General features: G+C 40.6%; 5 protein-coding genes across 11 annotated transcripts; 2 read left to right on the top strand and 3 right to left on the bottom strand.

Annotated features, from left to right (window-relative positions):
- The first annotated feature begins 341 nt into the window (after positions 1–341).
- On the top strand, positions 342–2,580 carry LOC133849330 (uncharacterized). The gene is made up of 2 exons (XM_062285343.1): positions 342–585; positions 784–2,580. The coding sequence occupies exons 1-2, from the start codon at positions 430–432 to the stop codon at positions 2,578–2,580; spliced, it is 1,953 nt and encodes a 650-aa protein (XP_062141327.1). The 5' UTR covers positions 342–429.
- A 102-nt stretch (positions 2,581–2,682) lies between these two features.
- LOC133849331 (lambda-crystallin homolog) lies at positions 2,683–4,917 on the bottom strand. Its single transcript, XM_062285344.1, has 3 exons — positions 4,639–4,917; positions 3,628–4,006; positions 2,683–3,394 (listed from the first exon to the last, which is right to left on the bottom strand). Exons 1-3 carry the CDS (start codon positions 4,677–4,679, stop codon positions 2,858–2,860), a joined length of 957 nt encoding a protein of 318 aa, XP_062141328.1. The 5' UTR covers positions 4,680–4,917; the 3' UTR covers positions 2,683–2,857.
- A 1,576-nt stretch (positions 4,918–6,493) lies between these two features.
- LOC133849329 (IWS1-like protein) lies at positions 6,494–9,459 on the bottom strand. Its single transcript, XM_062285342.1, has 6 exons — positions 9,260–9,459; positions 8,108–9,130; positions 7,829–7,988; positions 7,397–7,760; positions 6,902–7,309; positions 6,494–6,836 (listed from the first exon to the last, which is right to left on the bottom strand). Exons 1-6 carry the CDS (start codon positions 9,279–9,281, stop codon positions 6,714–6,716), a joined length of 2,100 nt encoding a protein of 699 aa, XP_062141326.1. The 5' UTR covers positions 9,282–9,459; the 3' UTR covers positions 6,494–6,713.
- Positions 9,460–9,812: 353 nt separating this feature from the next.
- LOC133849333 (glycine-rich selenoprotein) lies at positions 9,813–10,645 on the bottom strand. The gene is made up of 3 exons (XM_062285345.1): positions 10,488–10,645; positions 10,342–10,426; positions 9,813–10,278 (listed from the first exon to the last, which is right to left on the bottom strand). The coding sequence occupies exons 1-3, from the start codon at positions 10,504–10,506 to the stop codon at positions 10,053–10,055; spliced, it is 330 nt and encodes a 109-aa protein (XP_062141329.1). The 5' UTR covers positions 10,507–10,645; the 3' UTR covers positions 9,813–10,052.
- Positions 10,646–10,717: 72 nt separating this feature from the next.
- Positions 10,718–22,337, top strand: LOC133849328 (anoctamin-1). 7 transcript variants are annotated; one of them, XM_062285338.1, is made up of 9 exons: positions 10,718–10,946; positions 14,151–14,705; positions 16,095–16,667; positions 17,579–17,634; positions 17,705–18,257; positions 18,331–18,955; positions 19,816–20,021; positions 20,089–20,370; positions 20,434–22,336. In XM_062285338.1, the coding sequence occupies exons 2-9, from the start codon at positions 14,202–14,204 to the stop codon at positions 20,737–20,739; spliced, it is 3,105 nt and encodes a 1,034-aa protein (XP_062141322.1). In that variant the 5' UTR covers positions 10,718–10,946; positions 14,151–14,201; the 3' UTR covers positions 20,740–22,336. The 7 variants fall into 7 exon arrangements, with proteins under 7 accessions (XP_062141322.1, XP_062141320.1, XP_062141321.1 ...); XM_062285336.1 differs by having other exon boundaries at positions 10,718–10,974; positions 14,167–14,705; XM_062285337.1 differs by having other exon boundaries at positions 10,718–10,986; positions 14,167–14,705.
- The last annotated feature ends 551 nt before the right edge of the window (positions 22,338–22,888 follow it).

Here is a 22,888-nt window from a genome sequence, read left to right as displayed (position 1 = left end):
TTTTAGTTTGAAATTCTGCAGCTTTCTTCCGTGGTTACGCATATGTTTTGGTATTTTTACTATTGCAACCGATAATATACTAAATATCTCCAGGTATTGTATATCGGAATCGCTGGAATAGTACGATATTCAAACCGTTCAAATGAACCAGTTGCCAATTTTTAAACTAAAGCCCACTTTTGGCGGTTTAATTTTCTTTATTAAGAATTAATTATTTATTTGGATGTTTTGTAAACATTACTAGAATGCTCTTGCATCAAAACATTCTCACTGCAGCTAACAGCAATTCCAGTGCTCGATAACAACCACAACCAAATACCGAATCATCGGTAAGGTGTCATCACTATCACTGAGCCAAGTCGAAGCGGGAAACTGTTTGCATTGCTTCAAATTGTATCCGCATATCAGAATTGTTTTTCGTAGTGCAAAATGTGTGATACTGGTAATTTAATTGACCTATCGGGTTGCGATGAGCCTGATACAGACACGACGGAGGCAATTGAGGAATGCATTATAGTTGAATCAACGCATTTTAAAGGACCATATGATCCTTTCGATTCAATGGAAAAAGAGGCCTGCATTAAGGTTAGTTTATAGACACAGACACATAAACACCTATTTATTTATTAATTTCAACAACGATTATCCTATTTCTTTTGTTTAAATGTATTTATTTACAATTGATATATTTAGCATAATATTGGAGATATCGTTATAATAACTATAGAGATCCGTTATATACGTTTTTTATGTGTACTAACGATGTTTATAATTTTTGTACAGGGATTAAATAAGATCGATGAGAAACGTCCAATGCAAAAACAGGAAAAGGTGGGCAACATCCAACTTGAATATTCCGATCAAGATCTTAACAATGAAACGCCACCGGTTGCCATGGACTTCGAACAGTCGTCGGATGCCATAAAAGTGTCCGAATCACAGACGTTGCAAAAGCAGGTGATCCAATTGAATGCACTCAAGATGTCCAGTATGGGAACGCCTCCACCACATCATTTATCCACGAAATTCTCGCGCAATGCGATGCTCACAGAAAATCTGCAAATGATCGCCGCAGAGTCACCCATTAAACTCATCGAAGATGAGCCGAATCTCGTTCCAGAGGCTGCTGCTGCCACGTTGAGCGACGATACGTGCTCGAATGAGGAGTTTGAGGCCCGATTAAAACAGCTACGCATTGCCATGCTGGAGTCACCGATCAAATCGAAGCCTGCAGCAATTAAGCCAAGCCCAAAAACAGAGCCGCAACAGGCAACTGTGAATGTTGGCAAACTATTGCAGGATTTACAATGCTTGGTTTGCCAGCATGTCGATGTCTCGCAGCGGCAGCAGTTTGATACACTTATCGCTTCGATCAGTGCAGCTGTGCAGAGAAGTCCTCCACCAGCCGTTGATGAACTGATGCCCAGCTACAAACGTCAAGCGACATTTGATCTGGATCTTGAGCTGCAGCAAAAGAAATCCGCCGAGTGCACAGAGTATGTGGTAGGCAGCAAGATGCAAGACTTTCCCGATGCCATGACCTGCTCCTCGGCCACATTTGATGGCGAATCTCTGGCCACCGATAAGGCAATAATACCCATAATTGACAGCGGTGATATGTCGCCTCCGAGTGTACCACAGAAGCAAGAATCCTATCTAACTGAGGTAGTCAATGATAATTTGGCACTGCAAATCAATGAACTGCTCGAGCGGCACAAGCTGACGAAACTGCAGTTGAATGACATGGTACCACAGTGTGATGACACCGAGACGACGAAACCAGTTGGCGGACCAACAGTCATCTTAGTTGTGAACTCGACGGTGGGCAATCAGTTGCCCAGCTACGTTGTTCAACCCCACACATTATCTAAGACGCAGACTCAACATCCAAGTTCAAATAAAACAGCAGATTGCAGCAGTAAGGCGAACACATTTCGACGACGCTCTTCCTCGCTGTCCATACACGACAAGTCCAAGCAGGAGAGACCCAAGTCATTGGTCAAGCAGTCATCGGGAGACAGCAGCAACGTCAGCGCCAACGTCAACGTCGGGAGCCATCCGATGCCCTTGAAGGAGCTGTCCGTGGTGGGTGATAAATTCAATGCCATGTCCTCCTACAGACAACGTCGCAATTCCTTTACCGTTGGCAGCAAAGCGAACGGAGGCGCCGCTGCCAATGCCAGCGTTTCAGTGATTAGCCATGGTCGAGCGTTGGCCAGCGGACGGAGCAAGGCGCTAACTATTAATGAGACGAACATCAAATCGTTGGCTGCGGCCACTAAAGACGCGATACCCATTAAGCGCGTTGCACCGATGGTGAAACCATCAATGTTGACCACAGATGTTAAACATTTGAATTCAACAGTGCCGCGTTGTCCGGGCCAAGAGACTCCCATGCCAATCAGATCGAAGCCAGGAGGCAATAAATTGTTCTGTACCAGCACACCGATGCCACAAATGCGTCGATCCTTCAAGCCGATGGGCAGCAACTATTCCTCCTCCTCTTCGAGCTTGGCAACGGCAGCAACAACAACGCCTAGTGTGCGTTCCATGGGATATGGAAAGAAGTCGGGTCCATAAATGCTTATTGTGATTAACTAAAGAACTTAAACAATTGAAAAAATGTTATGATATATCAGAAATCCGTCTAATCTTAATCCAATTAATATTACGTTGCACAAGTTTTTGTAAGTTGAGTTGAAGCGAGTGCTTGTTTTATTTTCTTTTTTTCTTTCATCGCCTTGCCACTCGCTTTATACTTGATATCATTTTAATTATTAAAAAAAATGCATTAATTATTAACATACGTATGTGAATGACATTGCCTTTTGTATCTAATGTTGTAATGTTTGTTACTTCACTTCTTGCTATTAATCTTGCTCTTCAGAATGCTCAGCTGGGTCAAGCAGCTGTCGCGGTAAGTGCGACGCTCCGCCAGCTTGTCCAGCGGCACCAATTCGTTCAGTTGCTTTGCAATCACGGCCGCTGTGGGTCCCTCCATTTTGGGTGTTGGTCCCATCGTTTCGCTGACCGCGTAGATGGTCTTCGAGTAGCGTTCGTTGTAGTTCTCGATGCCCTCGGCATTCAGATGGGCTGTCTCCAGGGGTCCCAGGAAGGCATAACGCATGCCCAGACCATCGCTCATAACGCTATCGATGTCCTTCACATTGAGAATGCCGGCCTCGACCAGGCGCCAAGTCTCATTCAGGATGGCATACTGTATGCGGTTGAGGGCGAAGCCTTCAATTTCGCGGGACAATGTGACGGGTTTCTGGCCAATCTCGTCCATGATGGCGCGTGTCTTTTGCACAACCTCTGGCTTCGTCCATGGAGCTGGCACAATCTCAACCAGGGGCACATAGTAGGGCGGATTGACGGGATGAGAGACAACGGTCTGTCCGGAATAAAACAAAAGGAAAACAAATGAGTATGTTGTAGGTTGTACCTAATAATTGTAAGTTTAACATACTACACGAAAGTTGAAAGTTCTAAGACTTCAGAGAGATTCGGTAAAAACTTTAAGAAGCATTCAACATTTTCAGACTGTGCTGCTCGTGGCAGGTCAATGCAAGGACAAATTGCAGATAACAACCAACCATTTGGTGATATCGTGATTTGCTTACTCACGTTATGTTTGTGCTTCAAGTCGGCGGTGAACAGCGATGGCAAGAATGTGCTGGTCGAACTGGAAATGATGGCGTTGCTCTCGACGACGGCATCGAGTTTCTTGAACAGATCCTGCTTCCATTCCAGTTTCTCGGGAATACATTCCTGTATGAAAATGGCTCCCTTGGCCAACTGCTTGAGGTCGTTGGTGCCCGAAATGCAACTGAATTGCTGAGCTGCCGTCAATTGACCGCGCAGCAGTCCCTTCTTCTCCAAGTCAGCCAATTCCTTCTCGGTGGCCTTCAGGGCATCCGACACCTGTTCGGGCAGAATGTCGTAGAGCATCACCTGGTAGCCCACCGAGGCGAACAGCATGGACCACGAACGTCCGATCAGGCCGCTGTGAATATAAAAATATTTCAATTTCAACTCCCAAAAAGTATTGTCCGAAGTGTTGTTTAGCTCTAATTCCCATTGAATTGAAGTCTGAAGGACAGACGGAAATGATTGTTAACTATATGTTTTTATAGTCTTTAAGTTTAAAGTTCAATGCGAACAATTTTAATAGCATTTGCATTGATATGCTTGGGGGATCTATACAATTTTATGTGTTTTTCGAGCTTAAGGTTATCACAGGGATAGGACATTTGCTCAATGTCAAAAATTTTGGTAGTTACGGATTTAATATGATTCGAGTTGAAGGTAATTGAAGCAGTGGAGAGAAGGAATATACAGATGATCTTTAAGTTAGAAGTAATCTGAAGAAGATGAAGAAAAAATGACGTCTGATTGATTTGTTTTGAGGTAGCTGTAAACAGTTTTATAGATAGAATCAAGATCTTCTTCGATTTTAAAGTGATATTTGAAGAAGGACAAACATTCGAGAGTCTTTATCTTATAGAAGAATACTCGTGGAAATATAATCTCAAAGAGTCTGACAGACATGTCTGTTGCTATAGGTTCGGAAATTATCCACTTGAATCCTTGGAGCTGTTCCCATCCTAGTTCACATTCTCCTCTTCGTCCACTTACCTGCCAACGATTCCGATTTTAGCACTTTTAATCTGCGACATTTTGATTATATGTTGTGCCTGTGGCTGTTGTGCTTTTGCTTGCTGAAGGAAAGACTACTCGATGTGGCGGAGCCCCCAATGCGTTTGAACACCAATTTGTTAAGCGCAACCGGTTTTAATACTTATTATTTTGGGCGATAAGAGAACCAAAGACCGAAAGGTGAACGCGACCTACATATGTACGCCACGCCAAGTGTGATGTGTTGTGTTGTGTTCTGTTCAGTTGAGTGTTGGTGATTTTAAACCGAGATAATAATGTGGCCAGGGAATTCAACTTGTTTTATTGGTACCACACAGCAGCAGCAGTGGCAGCGGCAGCGGCAAACGAAGTGACGACAGCAGCGCAGCGCAGCGCAGCAGCAGCAGCAACTGAGCGGCAAACCAAAACATTGCGACCCTCTGGTAAATTTACAGTCGCTAATTACTTTTGAATTTGCACAAAGCACGCAATGCAATCAATTACATATCTTTAACTGGTGCAACCGGTTTCGATTTCCAAATAATTGTGCACATACGATGCATACGATATATGTATATTATGCACATGCGATATATATTATATACATAACACACATACATATGTACATACAATGTGCGTGACAGGTAGCGAGCGCATTTCCAAGCGGGAGGCATAAAGAGAGACAAAATGCCCTTAATTTGACTTTTCATATTTAATTCACTTTTATAATATTTGCCGACCAAAGGAGTATCTATGTGATTTGTTGTGTATGTGAGTGTGTGTTTGCACTACGCACAGTGAGAAATTTATAACTTTCCGTCAGAGATAAACACAAGTGTTTCAATCATAATACACTTCGTAGATACTATATAAGACTTTATATTTAGACTGAAGTTTCCTCACAAAATATTCCACAATAAAGCAAGTGACCTTTCCAGTTATGTTCAAGGAATTATGTATATGGAAGCGCTGTTTCTTCAACTTATCTTAAGTCGTGATCTCATTACTATAAGCACTTACGAAAAATCAATAAACTCATTAACAAGATTCGTTGTTGATATGTGGTATCACATAGCTGGGAAATATGATAAATTTAAAGTCGAAATAAAAGTATTGTAGTAAAAAAAAGAATGAAGGTATGGTTCTCTCATCAATTATCTACAAATATTTTATAGCAGTAATCAAATCAAAAGCTTGTTAACTTTAGCTACTGAGATCGGAATGTTTATACTCGATGGAATCGCTATAGAGGTATAGAGAAGGCATATACAATCCGAATCGTTCGCGCTTATCGCGACTCAATCGATTGTAATCAATTGGTTATAGTATAATAATAGTGTATAATATATTTTAAGTGAATTGTAAATAAGGTAGCTTTTAATGGGCAACTGATAAAAGTACGTATACTACGAGGCGTTAGTTAGCATTTCTAAGTTATAATATTTATTGACTCGTATTATAAAAAGGTTAATATATATGTTAAGCTATTTTCAATCACGAGTGCCCATTTCTTGCATTGCTAGTCAGATGAATTGCAGGAGTCTTGGTTCGACTGTTCTCTCTTGTTTTAGGCAATTCATTTTATATCTGTGAATTGGTTGATTCAATGAGGATATGCGACTATATCCAGATATTGGAAAAGCTTATCACATATTGCAGGATATTGCCGCCTTAAGTAATATGTGCTTCTTATGTGAATGTGTGTAACACTGTTTCCCAATTATATCATATCGTAAGGAGGAACTCATTATTAACTTCAGTTGTTCAATTGTTCTCTAAGATTATCTGAAATATGATCCTTTTTGTTGAATTCACTCTTGTTTATATCCAATTCATTAAAAAATTCAATTGATAATTGTTTGCAAATGTCTGAAATGTTGTTTTAATCTTGAATTTTGAATGCTCTCCAATCGTGTATCTCTGTGTATATATATCCACTTAAAGGCGTTCGTTCATAATTTCTATATTACAAAATCAATATAAATTTTGTTCATCTCTTTTGTTTTTCTTGATGCGTTCATTCATTTGAAAAAAAAAAGTATTAAAATAACTAAGTGGTAATGATATCCGTGTCCTTATAGCGCCATTTTGCGACCCTCAATAGATATTTCAACGGCACGACGGCATTCCTTCGAGCGTTTCGAGTCCAAAAACCGTTTCATATGTTTCTCATAACGATTGGGCTTGCGTTTAGTGGACTAAAATTCGAACAAACATAAAATCAATATCGTTAAAAGTGCGAATCAAGTTGGTGACAACTTACTGTGGATATTTCGCCTTCAACGGTTGACTTGGGGCGAATCACATAATCCTTATTTGAGGGCATTGGAACTCTGGCACGAGCCACCCAGCCAGGATCACCGGGACGCAGTAGTTGATCGTCACCGGTAAAGGTTTGATTTAATGATTGCGGATCACTTGAACTGGCGGGTTCCGGCTCGGGACTCTTGTGACGATTGCGCGACATTTGGGCCAAATCACGCTCTTGACGTTCCTCTTTGCTCATGGCTGAGAAATCACAGCTTAGGTTGAATATAGGACGAGCCCATTCCGAAATCAGACGTCCGGCACGGTCACGATTTGATTTGGTCTCTAATGGATGCTTATACAAATACATCACAGCCTTGCCAATGCCCGACTGCTTCAAATAACTCTTGTCTATAGTTGGGAACTAAAGCGGGACGGCATGCGAATCAGAAAGAGATGGGTTTTACATACGAGTTTGGGCATGTCGGGTGGTCAGTCATTTCATACTTACGTCGGATAACAGTTTTAAAATGCTCTCGCGAATTTGGAGGCAGGGTAGGCTTTTGTTTGGCAATGGTGCCAACCAATCGGTGAGCACATTGAGTATGTTGTGCTCCAAAAAGGCCAACTGTAGATGCTTTTTGATCAGTTGTGACATCACTTGTTTGAGCATTGAAATTTTCTTTGTTGCCGGCTTTCCGGTCAAGTTCAGCTGTCGATCATCGTCCGATGCGTTCTTCATATTGATAATCAACTGATCAATGAGATCGTCATTATCGTTGATCAGATCGATATCACGCTTGCGTCGGCGCACACGTTTCTCTTCCTTCTTCCTCATCAACATGGCATCAAAGTCGGATACAAAGTTGCTGTTCCTAGAGCCATTATAGTGAAAATTGCATTAGATATTTGAGAAGTATTAAATGGACATTCAAAGACATACTCTGGTTCATTGTGCAGTGGCGTATTCTCATCGTCGGAGCTTTCGACGTTCTTTTCTTGTTCATTTTCGGCCAGAGCAGCAGTCTCCTTTCCCTCATCCTCGTCCTCGTTATCAGTGTCTGTAATCTTAGCCCGCTTCTTGTGCAGCTTGGGTGCGTCGTCTACAAAATGGAGGTGATACAATGATGTGTCTTAAACATTTTCTTTGCTTAATGCGTAAGAATAAGAGGCGGACAGACTAAAGATGGGATTCTAAGGGATTAACGGGATTCAAATTTACCTTCCGAATCGCTGTTAATGACGCGTTTCCGATTGAATTCGTTTTGCGAACCAACGGACTCGGCAACACTCTTTGAACGTGATCGACTGCTACGTGAACCATTGCGTTTCTCCTTGCCCGAGGCAACACTGTTGGCACGCGATCCGCTGCGTGATCGAGCCGATCCACTGCGGGAACGACGCGATCCACTGCGCGAGCGACGTGATCCACTGCGAGAGCGACGTGAACCGCTTCGGGAACGTCGTGAGCCACTACGAGAACGTGAGCGCCTTGAGCCTGAACCACTGCGGGAGCGCACCGAACCAGATCCACTGCGTGAGCGCCTAGAGCCGCTGCGTGAACGCCTGGAGCCACTGCGCGAGCGTCGGCCAGAACCACTCCGCGAACGTCTCGAGCCGGAGCCGCTGCGCGAACGTCGAGATCCAGAACCACTGCGTGAACGTCTGGAGCCACTGCGTGAACGTCTTGAGCCCGATCCGCTGCGCGAACGCCGAGAACCGCTGCGAGAGCGAACTCCCGAGCCGCTACGTGAACGTCTAGAGCCACTGCGCGATCGATTGGATCCCGAGCCACTGCGCGAACGGTGGGAACCGCTGCGTGAGCGCTTCGAGCCACTTCGAGAGCGTCTGGAGCCGCTGCGTGAGCGATGGGAGCCACTGCGCGAGCGCCTGGAACCGCTGCGTGAACGATGGGATCCACTGCGGGAGCGCCTGGAACCTGATCCACTGCGCGAACGATGCGAACCGCTGCGTGATCGCTGGGCAGAGCCACTGTGCGAACGTCTAGAGCCGCCAGAGCCGCTGCGTGAGCGTCGTGAACTATCGATTGCACTATGATGGCTGTGACTACGACTGCGGCTGCGGGACTTGCGTGGCGAGCCATTGGCCTCCTCTTCCAGCGATGTGTCATTCACTGATGCGGCAGCGGATGTCGAATCCACTTCATTGTCTTGCAGATTTTTAGTTGTGCTGGCCAAGATTGTGGCAGTGTCAACGTCTTGTCCATCCTCGGCCATGTCGACCGCTGTAAAAAAAACCAAACACCAGAAAAACGTGTAAGAAGCACGCTAAACAAGCCAAAGCAACAATAGCAAAGCGCTTGGCGTTTTTCCTTTTTCTTCTTTTTGTTCCTTCGCCATTTGTGTAATAATACCTTTGGTGGCCTCGACTTCCATATTTGTTGAGCAGTTCAATAGAATGCTGCTCGAAGGGATGCGTTGCACTGCACTTATTCCAAATTATCTACTTTTGGGGACGAGGGAAAATAATTTATATTTTTGAAGACCGCTTCAAATTTGACTAAATAAAATACGAGCTAACACACATACACGCACAGTTGCATGTATGTATGTATGGCATAAATGTCGCGACACAGCAGAGACGCAAAAAGGAACAAACGGAAGCGGAACATCGATTTTCGATAACAATTTACACATGTGTAGTTCGCATGGAACTGGTTCGATTATGAGCAATAATATTAAAACGCTAAAACAGTAATCACCTGCTTGAACGGGTGCTCGATAATTATCAAATTAGATTACTAGATAACATATGGGGTAATTGATCACATCTGTGCGAGTTCGTAATCGAAAATTATCGAATTGCAGCGGTTTGAAATGCTAATTGCACCAATTTTATTTTGATGGTAGTGCTTTATTATATTGTTATTTAAACTATTAAAAAAGATCGTCGTTGTTGAGTCTGAATGTTAGTTGAATTCGAGTATATTCCATTTTAAACACCATATCAGCAGATGAAATTACAAAATACATTTGATTTATCAATTTTCGGTTAATTGTATAAGCTTAAGCTAAATCGAGCTAGGATTATTCACAAATTTCACATGCAAAATCGCACGTCATAACTGCTCCCACTCAATATTAGGTTTGTTATAGTGATATGAACTAATGCTAAATTGAGGCAATGCATCTCTCCGAATGCCATTATTATCCGCATCCACCGCCAGGGCAGGTGGAGCAACTCATTGGTGGCTGATGATTAATGCGGCCAATGCGTCTGTTGGGTCTCAGACCTCCGCCTCCACCACCTCCGCCTCCACTTCCTCCACCACCGCCGCCTCCACCGCCACCCCAGCCACTGCTGCGACTATTGCGATTGTCGCGATTATTGCCATCACCGCCGCCATTGAAGGGAGCCACCAATGTCTGGAAACTATTATACAAAAAACAAAAATGATATACTACACATAGTCTGCAACACGGTATGGGAACTTACAATTGTATGACAAGATACCAGAGACCCACAAAAATTGCGACTATGCGTTGCCAGTCCCAAGGGCGCTTTTCCCAAACGCGACCATCTACAAAAATCAAAAGTAAAATGAATTACATATTACACAATTACAATTAGTTATTACGTACTGCGGTCGATGTACACCATGATTTTTTTTTATAATAACTTAAATACACCACCTGATGTATGTATTTTCGTTTGTATTTATTTTTATTTTGACAACTACAATGACGTGTCTATAACCGATGAATTAGTATCGATAGATGCGTTGAAATGAATCGGTAGTTGCTATTAACAGCGCGCAATCGAAAGCGAGATATCGATATTGCGTCCATCGATAGGCTCCGATGGTTTCATAGTTTCAGTGTAGTGCAAAAAAAACAGCCACACACAAGTTGCAATTTAGCCATAACAAAACAAATCGGCCAACGACGCTACCATTGCGTCTGGCGTCTGTTGCTGCACGCGTTCTTAATTGCTAAAATAGTGTAAATATCCGTCTACATATACATCTTCAATACAAGCAACAATAGCAACCGTGGAGCTGACACAGGCCACAAGTACGACGGTCAGCTGCTACCTTGAGCCTGAGGTTGAGCCTGAGGCTGTGGTGAGGTGAGTTGTGAGGTCTTGAGTTGTGCGAGATGAGCTCAAATTGAATCCCAAAAGCAACTAAATGCGTGTGTCTCTAACCAAGTTTACAGCCAGCGCATACAACTACTCAGACTAACTAACAACGTTGTCGTTGTCGTCGTCGTCGTCATCATCATATGCGTCTTGATTTATTTAAAGAACCTGACAAAAAGCAACTTGTGCTTGAAGTTGCACCTCCCCCGCAGTGTTTGGTATTTGTTGTTTGTTTTTATGACACGCGAAAGGTGTGATCATTATACCAAATTCGCCACATTGCCGGCGTATGCGCTGCAATAGCGCAGCTTACCAGTCAACAACTGACTATACACTTTGTGGCTAGTCCCGAACTACTTCAGTGGTAAACGACAGTTCAAAGCATGGCTGGTGTGTGGCACAAGTTCTCTTTCCAAATGGCACCAATGATTTCGCTAGTCGTGTACTAGTTCTTTGTAGACATACACAAGTGTGTCAGGCAATTAAACAGGTTAACAATTGGAGCGCGTGTTTGGCTTTGCACTTGCCGTTTGTCAACAAAAGATTTACACTTCAACTTGACCTTTCGCGGCCAAGCAAGCATGCATGCTATGTAAATTTGAATATACACACGTGTGTGTGTGCGTGTATGTGTCTGCGTGCGTGTGTACGCCTGTGTGTTCCGTATCTAAATCAGCAGCAGCGGCGGCGGCGGTCACAGCTCGTTGCACGCCGTCGCTCGCGCTTTGCCGTTTTGGCGTTTTGGCAATCTTGCTCTGCGTGCCGCCGCATTGCCTGAATTTGGTCAGTAATCGGCAAACAACGCGCGCGTACGCATTTTTCTAGCTCTCGATTCGTCGATACAATTTTTTCGCTTCGTTTTCTTTTTGTTTGCCGTTTTTTTCCTTTTTTGATTAGCTGACATCATTTGGCTGGCCACTGGTCAGTAGTGTTTTTATTTTTTTATAGTGTGCGTGTGTGTGTTTTGTGCATAAATTTTGTTTATCACGGTTAACAAAAGAATTCCTTCTATGTTCTTGTACGTTTTCTTTCTCTCTCTCTCTCATTTTATGCCGTCAGTCAGTCGGTCTACCGTTATGTCAGCTACTGTTGTTGTTGTGGTTGTTGCACAAACGATCGAGCGCTTTGCGTGAACTGAAGGAAACGAGTACGTGTAACGTGTAACGTGTAACGAGTAACGAGTCACGTGTAACGAGTACCAAGCACAAATACTCGGTGATTTTAAGCTGTCGCCTGGCTCTCTTCTACAACTTCCTTTTCCTGCCGATCTCTTGCATCTGTCTCTCTATCTCTTTTTGTCTCACACACACACACCCACTTACTATCTCTCTCTGTGTGCCTCAACAATGTATTCAGCGGGTAAATAAATAACAATCGTATATACAATGTATGTATATATATTGTACGTATGTATGTATGTGCATCCTCAATAATTACAATAAATAAACATTGATCAAGTTGCCATTTTCGCCATTTAGCAATCATCTCTTCACTCACATTCACATTCACACACACACTCGCATTTTCTCACATGCAAAATTCCACACAATTCTATTTGATTTCGTATTTTTAGACAGTGTGTGTCAAGAACAAACACTCAACATTTATGTACATACATATGTACATATGCTCACAAAATTTGTATGTATTAACATGTGTACACACATGCATACATATGTGCTAGGTTAATACGTCACTTTTGTTCTTGTTGCACATTTATTGTTGAGCTTTCATTTGTTTATTAAACTAAACGCACTCAACACTTGCCCCCAAAATGTCAAGCATTTAAGCTTCACATCTGCATGAAGTCATCGACATTCGTCGGCAGCACACGAACATCCATAGTTTGTTCTCTTTCTCTCTCTCTCTCTCTCTCTCTCAGTTTGTATCTCGCATTCGCACTCGCATCTAAGCCGGAAACGGATCATCATCCATTTTGGGAGAGCGGTCTTAACACCCCCAACCAAAAGTGTAGCATGCACATTTACATATTCGTATGTCGCCTAGAATATGTCGTTTGCCTTCTGCTTCTGTTTCTGTTCTCTTCTGTTCTGTTCCAATTACATAATTGACCGTATTTCAATGACCCCTCCAGCCACTTGACGATGAACAATCATACATACTAATGTGTCAGTATCAGTAGCGACTGCCTTCGACTCTCTGATAACTTCAATTTCGATTTCGTTTTCCAATTAGGCAGCTTACAGTGGGCACTTCTATAGGTAGATCTTCACAGAATCTATGAACCAAAAGTCAGTCAAGCAATATTAATATGTATTATTATTCGAAACACTTATTGGTTGATCTCGCTCTATAAAAAATTATATTCGTTTTGTCCGTTTCCGTTTTAACTGCTAAGGACTGACAAAATGTTTTATTTTTCCAATTTGTATTTGTGAAATGGATATTGCACTCAAATTAAATTATGAAATGATATAGAAAATGAATAACTATGAAAATTTGTACATTAGTTGTGTCTTTTAATTGTACTCTTAAATTTGATTACAAAATTTATCAAATAATCATTCATAGATTTAAAAATATCAAATCAGTGTAGACTTTTTAAATGAGCACTAAATTCATCAATTCATTGATAATAATTTAAATGTGAATAATTTATGAAAATGCAAGGAAAAAATAAAAAAAAAACTTATAATTCATTGAAAATAATTTAAATAATGTAAAGAATTTATAAAAAGTAAAAAAAAAATGGGAATTTCGCAATGCAGCATCTATTTTATAGAAATACATTCTTTGTGATCATTATAAATTCATGATCTATATATTCAGTAACAGATTTATTAGTGTAACTAAATTGATTTAAAAATGTAAAGTAAATATTGATAGTATGTATTTACTATTTTGAATATTCGAACGTGGCATATCGAGGTATCACTGTGACATTGATTTTAATTAGTAGTCGCAATATTTGGGTTTTTATCATACGATTAGCGTTAAAAGCTTCTGTACGTTCGCCTTATCAGCATTGCACAACTCACACCGAGTAGCAAGTATGTGTAGTATATCATCCAGTACTCTGCTTTCATGGGTCATTCTCACCTTTTTCTGTTGTTGTTGTTGTTGTTGTTTATATCGATCACCGTTCTGTGTATATGTGTTAATGTTTGTATGTGTTTGTGAGAGCAGGCGATTAATGACACCACGTTGTACTATTTACAGTGCGCACCCACGACTACGATTATCCCGAATCGGAAATGGATGAGCGCGAGAGCCTCTACTTTGATACGATCTCGCTGGCCGAATCGGAGGCAGCGGCGGCGGCGGCACATCGCAAATCGCTGTCACAGTCGCGCAACACCATTTACCATTCGGCGGTGGATCTCGCCGGGGATGAGTCACGCAACAGCCTCCGATTGGCGAGCGGGTCCGCTGCTGAGCACATGCGCCTAGCCTGGCAGCCGGGCTATCGCCAGTCGACGGCCTTGGAGCACTTGAATGGCGGTGCCGATCATACGGATGCTGCGATCGCCGCTCAGGTGCTCGCCCTCCAAAATGGACGCACACATCTGCCCACTGGCATTGGGGTTGGAGGCGGTGGCGGTGGCGGTGGCATGAGCGGTGGCGGTGGTCACTATGGTCATGGCGCGACTGCTGGCGGTGGCGATGATGAGGTCTCTAGACGTCTATTAAGACAAAGTAGCACAGTTTCGAATAAAGATAAGAAATTGCCAATTACATACTCCCAGTGGAAATTGAGGGTAAACAACCAACAAAATCAAAATCAAAACAAAAACAAAAAACCAAAACATCAAAATACCGTTCAACAACAAGAAGCACCAAAGCATTTATTTATCTCAAGCAAAGCAACCAAAAAAGCAAAATATATAATACTTATAATATCGATGACAATCATGAACGCAGTGCTCTCTGTGCTCTTATACTATAAATCTTTCTCTCGCTATCTCACTCTGTCTCTTACTGTCGCTGCATCCCTTCACAGTGCTTCTCATGACATCGCTCCATCTCTTTCTCATTCATATGTTTATGCACTCTTCACTCTTCACTCCGTTCGGCTTTCGATATAGATATACAAATGAAACACACACACACACAAACTTGATTATTTACTGCATTTTGCATATTTAATTATTTACTTTCACACACCACACACTTACACACACCCTAAACACACACACACTTATGAAGCCCACGCATTTTGTTTCTTGCCGCCTACGTTTCTCACCGTTTTCTTTCTCTTTTTTCTCTCTTTTTTCAATAGTTTGCTTGCGGGAATGGGTAATGGCAATTTTTTAGCATAATAATATTAATTAGCTTTAAGTATATACCATTTTTTCAATTCTTTTCTTTTTGGTTTTTTTGTGAAATGGCCAAATGCAAATTACGGTTCGATTCCAGTTTCCGTTTAGATATTTCAACTGGTTTGTTTTTTGTTCGTCAGAATTGCATTTATTATAATTATTTATCTGCTAATTCCATGCTGCTACTTGATTTTGCATATAAGTATTTGTGTGTTAGTCCAGAATCCAGTCTGATTAGTTCCAAAAGTAAAAAAGAAAGAAAAAATACATAGAAATGTGCTTGCAACATTTCCATTACCAAATACGATAGAACACGATTCTCGGAACGTTATCTTACTATTCCAGCTGACTTAGATGTTTCGTATTATTGTATTGTGTATTGTGTGGAGAGAGGAGGACTTCTTCATTGGACCGAACTGATCCGAATCGAACCGAACCGGCTGGGCAGCTTGCCAAACTGAGAAACTGAGAACAAAGAGTGTTCAGTGTGATTTAGATCGGTGGGGAATCGGCATGTTTTGCATTTCTTTTTCGAAAGCTGTCCACTTCACGCTAGTCGCCGCATGCGATGCTAACTCCGCTGTAAGAGAATTATTCCCTGGGGGGCTTAATCAGATTATCAGAATATCAGATCAGTTACACATATTTCTAAGTCACGCGGCACTCGCACCTACACGCGCTTTGATATCTTTCGTTTTTTCTCATCATGTGTATATGTATATGACCCTTATATTTATATTTATATTTATATTCATAGAAAATCATATAGAAAACAGATTTGTACTAATTTCAATATCTTGCTCTGCTCTGCTCTGTTTTGTGCTGCAGACGTATCGACGCTTTAACGATGGCAAACGAAGCGTGGACTTTGTGCTCGCCTACAATGGCGAGGACCTCGACGAGGAGGCTGCGAATAAGCGCAAAATCTTCGAGGCCAATCTGATGCGCGAGGGCATCGAATTGGAATACTACAAGGAACAGTGGGTGCACTTCATCAAGCTGCATGCGCCGCCCGATGTGCTCCATCGCTACGCCGAGGTCCTCAAGATCAAGATGCCATTGAAGCCCATACCGGGACAGGAGCAAATCATTGCGGAGACCACGCTGGAGTTGAAGTCGTGGTTCACACGAATGTGCCGCAGCCTCTTCAGTTCGGTGCAATTGAATACGGATGTGTTTCCCGACCGCGAACAACGCATTCACATGGAGTTTGCGCAAAAGTATCTCGAGCTATATGATAAGGAGCATCCCAACTATTTTGATCCCAGCACACGGTATTCCATCATCAATTTTGTGATGCAGCGACAGCACTTCGAGCAGGGCGAGGAGAAGGCTGACAATCTCGGCATCGAGAAGCTTGTCGAGGACGGTGTCTATTTATGCGCCTACACGTTGCACGACGTGAGTGAAAAGAACTTTCTTGCAACTGCAACTACTTCATAAATCCGCTACTCATACGGGTAAAAGGGTATTATGGAAATGTCACCATTAAGTGCATATATTCTTGTTTAGTCGAGCTGATATAGCCATGTGCGTCTGTCTGTCCGTATGAACACTTATGTATTTCTTCGAGACTATAAGAGATAGAGCTGTATTGTTGTAGCACGCAAATCAATTTTGTTTTAGATGTCACTTCTAATAATCGAAAACAAGTCATTCGAGTAATACCCACTATCAATTTTTTTAAGTAAAACAGTGAGGTAGTATTATTAAAATATGCCAAATAATATACCATACAAATGCTAAAATATGCCAAATAATATACCGTAAAAGTACTAAACTATACCAAAGACCATATTTTGTATATCGATGAAGCATTACACTCAAAATATACCATAGTATCGTACAGATTGTCAGCCAAAACAGCCAAGACTTGATTGCAATAGACATAATTTGCCATACAGAAGTGTTTCTTAAATAACTTATACGATTTTTATCCGATCGCAATCACAGGTATAAAAACATAATCAAACAAGCGAAATTTTAAAGCTACAGTCACTACAGTCACGATTTTCGGTATTTTCAATTATCATATACAGCCTTGCTGTTGTAAAAGTTATTTAACAAATAATTTTATATTGCAAAAAGGCTGCTGCTGTAGCGTCTTAATTGCTGTGGCTTGCAGTTTTGTATTCTATCATATATTTAGATTTATCAAATAGTATATACCAAGTATAGCCTTTTGTATATTTAAGTATTTTTGTTATATTGATTTATATTTGATTTAATTTGGTATATTTAAAAATAATACTGAACGGCTTTTTTTTGTCTTAATATTCGAAAGTTAACACGTTTCTTATTGCATTTTGCAGAAAGATCGCCGAGGTGAGCTGCTAAAGGAATGGGCGAGCATTCGCAAATGGAAGAAGTGAGTTAAATATACTAAAGAGACTTTTCTTTTTGAGTGCTGTATTAACTACTTTCCTTTCATTCGACAGTCTGCAGCCGTTGGACTACGTGAAGGACTATTTTGGAGCCAAGGTGGCGTTATATTTCGCCTGGCTGGGTTTCTATACGCACATGCTGATGCCGGTGAGCGTGCTGGGCATCTTCTTCTTTTTGTACGGCTTTGTTACGTGGTCCAGTGATCCGATCAGTCAGGATATTTGCAATGACAACGATACGATCATGTGTCCACAGTGCGATAAAGGGTGCAACTTTTGGCGCCTCAACGAGACGTGCACTTCATCGAAATTCAACTATTTGATAGACAACAAAATGACCGTGGTGTTTGCCTTTGTGATGGCCATTTGGTCGGTGATCTATCTGGAGCTGTGGAAACGCTATTCGGCCGGTCTGGTGCACCGTTGGGGTCTGACGGGCTTCAATCATCACGTCGAGCATCCGCGTCCCCAGTATTTGGCTAAGGTGTCACAATCGAAGCGTCTCAGCAAGAAGCTGGGGGAGGCAAAAACCTTGGATCCAGATGTGCCCTTCTGGAGCATCAAGTTCTGGCCTAACTTTACCAGCTACAGCATTATGGTCTTATTTGTAAGTGCTGCGAAATTGAATCATTCGAAAGTAGAACTCGTCGTAGTAATCTAGTATTGATCACATTTTGTAGATCTGCATATCAGTGATCGCCATTTCGGCGATCATCATCTATCGCATGGCACAGCGGGCCTCACATAGCATTTTGGCCAATGAGAACACAATGACATACAAGATAATGGTGCTACCAATTACAGCCGGTTTCCTCGATCTGATCGTCATCTCTATACTGGATCTGGTCTATAGCAGCTTAGCGGTGCGGCTCACAAATTACGAGTATTGTCGCACACAGACCGAATACGATGAGAGTTTGACCATCAAGAACTATGTGTTCCAGTTTGTCAACTATTATTCATCGCTCTTCTACATTGCATTCTTCAAAGGCAAATTCGTTGGCTATCCCTCCAAATACAATCGCATCTTCAGCTTTCGCCAGGAGGAGTGCAATCCGGGCGGCTGCTTGATGGAGCTCTGTGTGCAGCTGGTCATCATAATGGTTGGCAAACAGGCGGTGAATGCCATCGTCGAGATGCTGATACCCTATTTAATGCGCACTGCCAAGGAGCTAAATCAGAATTACGGCTGGTTTAAGCGGCACAGCGAACAGAAATTGGTCCCATCCACCAATCAATTCACCGAGGACTTTAATCTGCTGCCCGCCGAGAATAACTCGCTCTACGCTGAATATCTTGAAATGGGTGCGTACATCTAATAAAGTATATAACAAGTAGGAAAGCTTCAGTTGAGTGGGTTCACTACTCTTACAAAAAAAATACATTCTATAAAATACACCAAATTATTATACCGAAAATATACTATAAATATATCGATGGATATGCCTTTGGTATATCGGTATAAATTGTACAACATTGAATTTTCAGGAATCATAAAAGCTATTGTTATTATTGCTTATGGATAATTCTCTGGTGAAAATGTCACGAGCGACATTATCAAAAGTGAAAAAATATAGAAAACCATAACATTTTTTTATTCTGAGGTAATATTAATCTTAAAGCTCTTGATTAGCACTTTAATTAGAGCTAAGAATGATTTTGGAATTATTTTTCTGTTTTAAGATAACTTCAAAAGTTAACGTACTCAAACCAAAAAATTTACTAATTTATAATCTTTATCCTGAAACAGAAAAAGTTCCTAAAATTACTCCTAGTTCTAAATATAGTGGTAATCCAGAGATATAAGAGTATCATTTATTTATTTATAAATTATTTATTATTTTTTTAACTGTAAATAGTGTGCACGCGACAAATTCCACAAGAGAATTACGCATATGCCGACTCTAGCTTCTAAATTGCCCTTGGTACTTAATTATATCTCTAGCTCTTATAGCCTATGAGATCGAGTAATTCATACGGACAGACAGACGGACGGGCGGGCGGGCATACGGACATGGCTATATCGTCTCGACTGTTGTTCCTGATCAAGAATGGGGTATGGGGTCTTCTGCCTGCTATATACATTTTCTGCAGGCACAAAATTATAGTAATCGGATATAAAAAGCTATATTTAACATTTCTCTTTTTACTTTCGTTTCGTGCAGTGATCCAATACGGGTTCATAACGTTGTTTAGCTTGGCATTCCCGTTGGCGCCGCTGCTGGCGTTGATCAACAATGTGATCGAGCTGCGCCTCGATGCCATCAAGATGCTGCGATTCGTGCGACGTCCCGTGGGAATGCGTGCTCGTGATATTGGCGTCTGGCACAGCATAATGACTGTTCTCACGCACATTGCAGTCGCCTCTAGCGTGAGTACAAGCAAAGTGGAAGCAATCTCATTATATTTTTGTTATAAAAATTTGTTGCTTTCGATAGGCTATGATAATTGCATTTAGCACAAACTTTATACCAAAACTAGTCTATAAAGCGACTCACGATGATCCCGAGCTGAACGGCTATCTCAACTTTACAATGGCTGCTTTTTACACTAAAGACTTCGAGACGGACACGCTGCTGAATGTCAGCGCGACTGCCAACGTAACGGAGTGCTACTACACCGAGTTTCGCAACAATGCTTGGGAACCGAATCCCTACAAGAGACCCGTGGTCTACTGGAAGATATTGACGGCTCGTCTCGCCTTCATTGTCATCTATCAGGTGAGCGTAGTTGGAAATTGATTCTAGTATGCTGATGGCTAAATGAGTTGCTTTCTATTGCAGAATATTATTACCATGCTGCAGGGCATTTTGCGCTGGGCTGTGCCCGATGTCTCCGGTCGTCTGCTGAAGCGAATCAAGCGCGAGAATTTCCTGTTGCGCGAGCACATCATCGAGTTTGAGAAGAGACAGGCCCAGGAATTGACGCAGACCAAACTGCAGAGTCAGCAACAGCAGCAGCAGCAGCAGCAGCAGCAAACAGTTGGCTCTGAGCCAGAGGATTTGTTGCGTCAGCGACTGAATGGCAACAACAATAACAACAGCAACAATAAGAACGCTGCTGGCGACAGTTCGACCACCTACGTCTGAGATTCTATCATCATTATCATCGTCATGATCATCAGCAGAAGAAACCAAGTGCATTTTAGTTGTAAGCCTCGAATGTTGATTTGAATTTGTTACCGGGGCAAGAAGAACACGGCTTATATACTTTTGTATATAGTACATCACACACACACAAATACATACATATTTATGTGTACATAGTATAAATTATATTATTAATTTCTCCACTACTTTTGCCCTGAATTGTTGTTGTTAACTATGTGCTGTACTTAAGTATAGAAACTCATTTTAGATGCAATTGCTCAAGGCGCTAAATACTTTTGTGTGTGTGTGTGTGTGTAACTTAAGAATACATTTGTGTATGTGTATGTGTATGTGTATATAGTGTGCATACATATATCAGGATAAGTGTGAGCAACTGTTGCATAATTTATGTTCTATATATGTAAATCCAAAATGAATTGCCAAATTGAAAAGTGTTCGTAGAAAAATGCGACTGATGCAACAGACACTCGAAATTATAGACATCACATCATATAGTTGTATGTGTGTGTGTGTGTGTGCATATGAGGTATTCCCTATCGAAAAATGTTCTGATCGGCACTGAAGGTTAAGCTTATTCCTTAAGCTGTTAAGAGTTATGATTGCTTTGAGGAACTTTTTCTGTTTTACAATCAAATATATTGATTCGTTAATTTTTTGTTTTTCGTACAAATTCGATTAATTTTGCAATTATCGTAAAATGGAAAAATAATGGCAAAATCATTCTCTCTTAAGATTCATGCCAAATTCATCTTAATTCAATTCATTATTCAATATTTCATACTCTAAATAGTACGAGAATTTCCGATTTGTGTTTTTTAGAATGCCAAATATATGAATGTTGCATAGACACACGCACACACATACAATTTTTGATAGATGTATCTAGATGCACTAGTAGTAGATGTATCTTTTGAATCATACTGGTTATTTCTAAAGCATAAGCAAAGGCGAAAGCGAAAGCGAATTCATTTGTACCTTGTCGACACACGCGTAAACAAACAAAAATACCAAACTAATCAGATGCATATGCCTAGCAGATGCATATGCATGTTAACACTAATAAACAATCCAATGTACCTTACAATTTACACAACAAACAAACGAAAACAAAACAACAAACAAACAAACAAACAAACATTACACATGTTTATAGTAGATTCGTACATGTCCTATGTGTGTATTTTTGCGTGTACTTTTAACTCGTTTTATTTTTCATTTATAGTGTATTATTTTTTTAATTTGAATTTTATTGTTTTCTCGATCCTTTTGTTTTTTGTTTAATGTCTTCGCTAAGCACACACTGCATACATGTGTTTTATACAACAGCAAATTACGAGATACGAAATAGTATATTTTATTATTTTGATAAATATATTTATATATATACAAATGAGATGCGTTGCGATCCGCAGAATGTTCTAATGTAAATTTATATAGCATTGTTAACATTTTACAAAACACAAAACAAAAACTATTAACAACCAAAATGTAAATTGAAAATAATTATAAAAATAATTGTATAAAAAAAAAAAAAAAAAAAAATAAAAACCAACAAAACATAATTTCTAAGATCATAACTGGAAACTATGATAATAAAATGAAATATGGAAATTATAATTTGTGGAGTTTCAACTACCTTTTTTTTATCTTCGAATTGACATTTTAGAATTTTAAGGGTATTTTTTTTTAAGGTGAATAGAATAATTTGTAAAATATTAAGAAAATCGGCCGGCCAATTATTATGTGTCCTTAATGATTTATCTAATCAATACAATATTCGAAACCTTATGAAAATGCTTAAGAGCTGAGTTGCAAGTCTTTCTTTTTTGTACAAAAAAGAAAGAACTCGTTTTTAATAAAACAATATTTTAAAAAGATACCAAAAAATTACTAAACTATACTGAATACTATATTTAATATACAGAGTTATAGTGCTACATTTAAAATATTCCATAGACCAGGTTGTCAACCTAAGCAGTATTTTGGTATATTTATACATTTGGTATATTTTTATATATTAAGTATATATTTAGTATTTAGTATTTTAAAATGAATACTGCCCTGTTCTGCTTTGATTAAAAAGTATCACACAATCGAGCACTCTCGTCTGTAGCTTTCATACAACAAA

This window comes from Drosophila sulfurigaster, chromosome X (assembly GCF_023558435.1).
Source record: "Drosophila sulfurigaster albostrigata strain 15112-1811.04 chromosome X, ASM2355843v2, whole genome shotgun sequence".
Lineage (NCBI taxonomy): Eukaryota > Metazoa > Arthropoda > Insecta > Diptera > Drosophilidae > Drosophila > Drosophila sulfurigaster.
The sequence above is the reverse complement of the archived record's forward strand: the minus strand, read 5'-3'. Positions and strand labels throughout refer to the sequence as shown.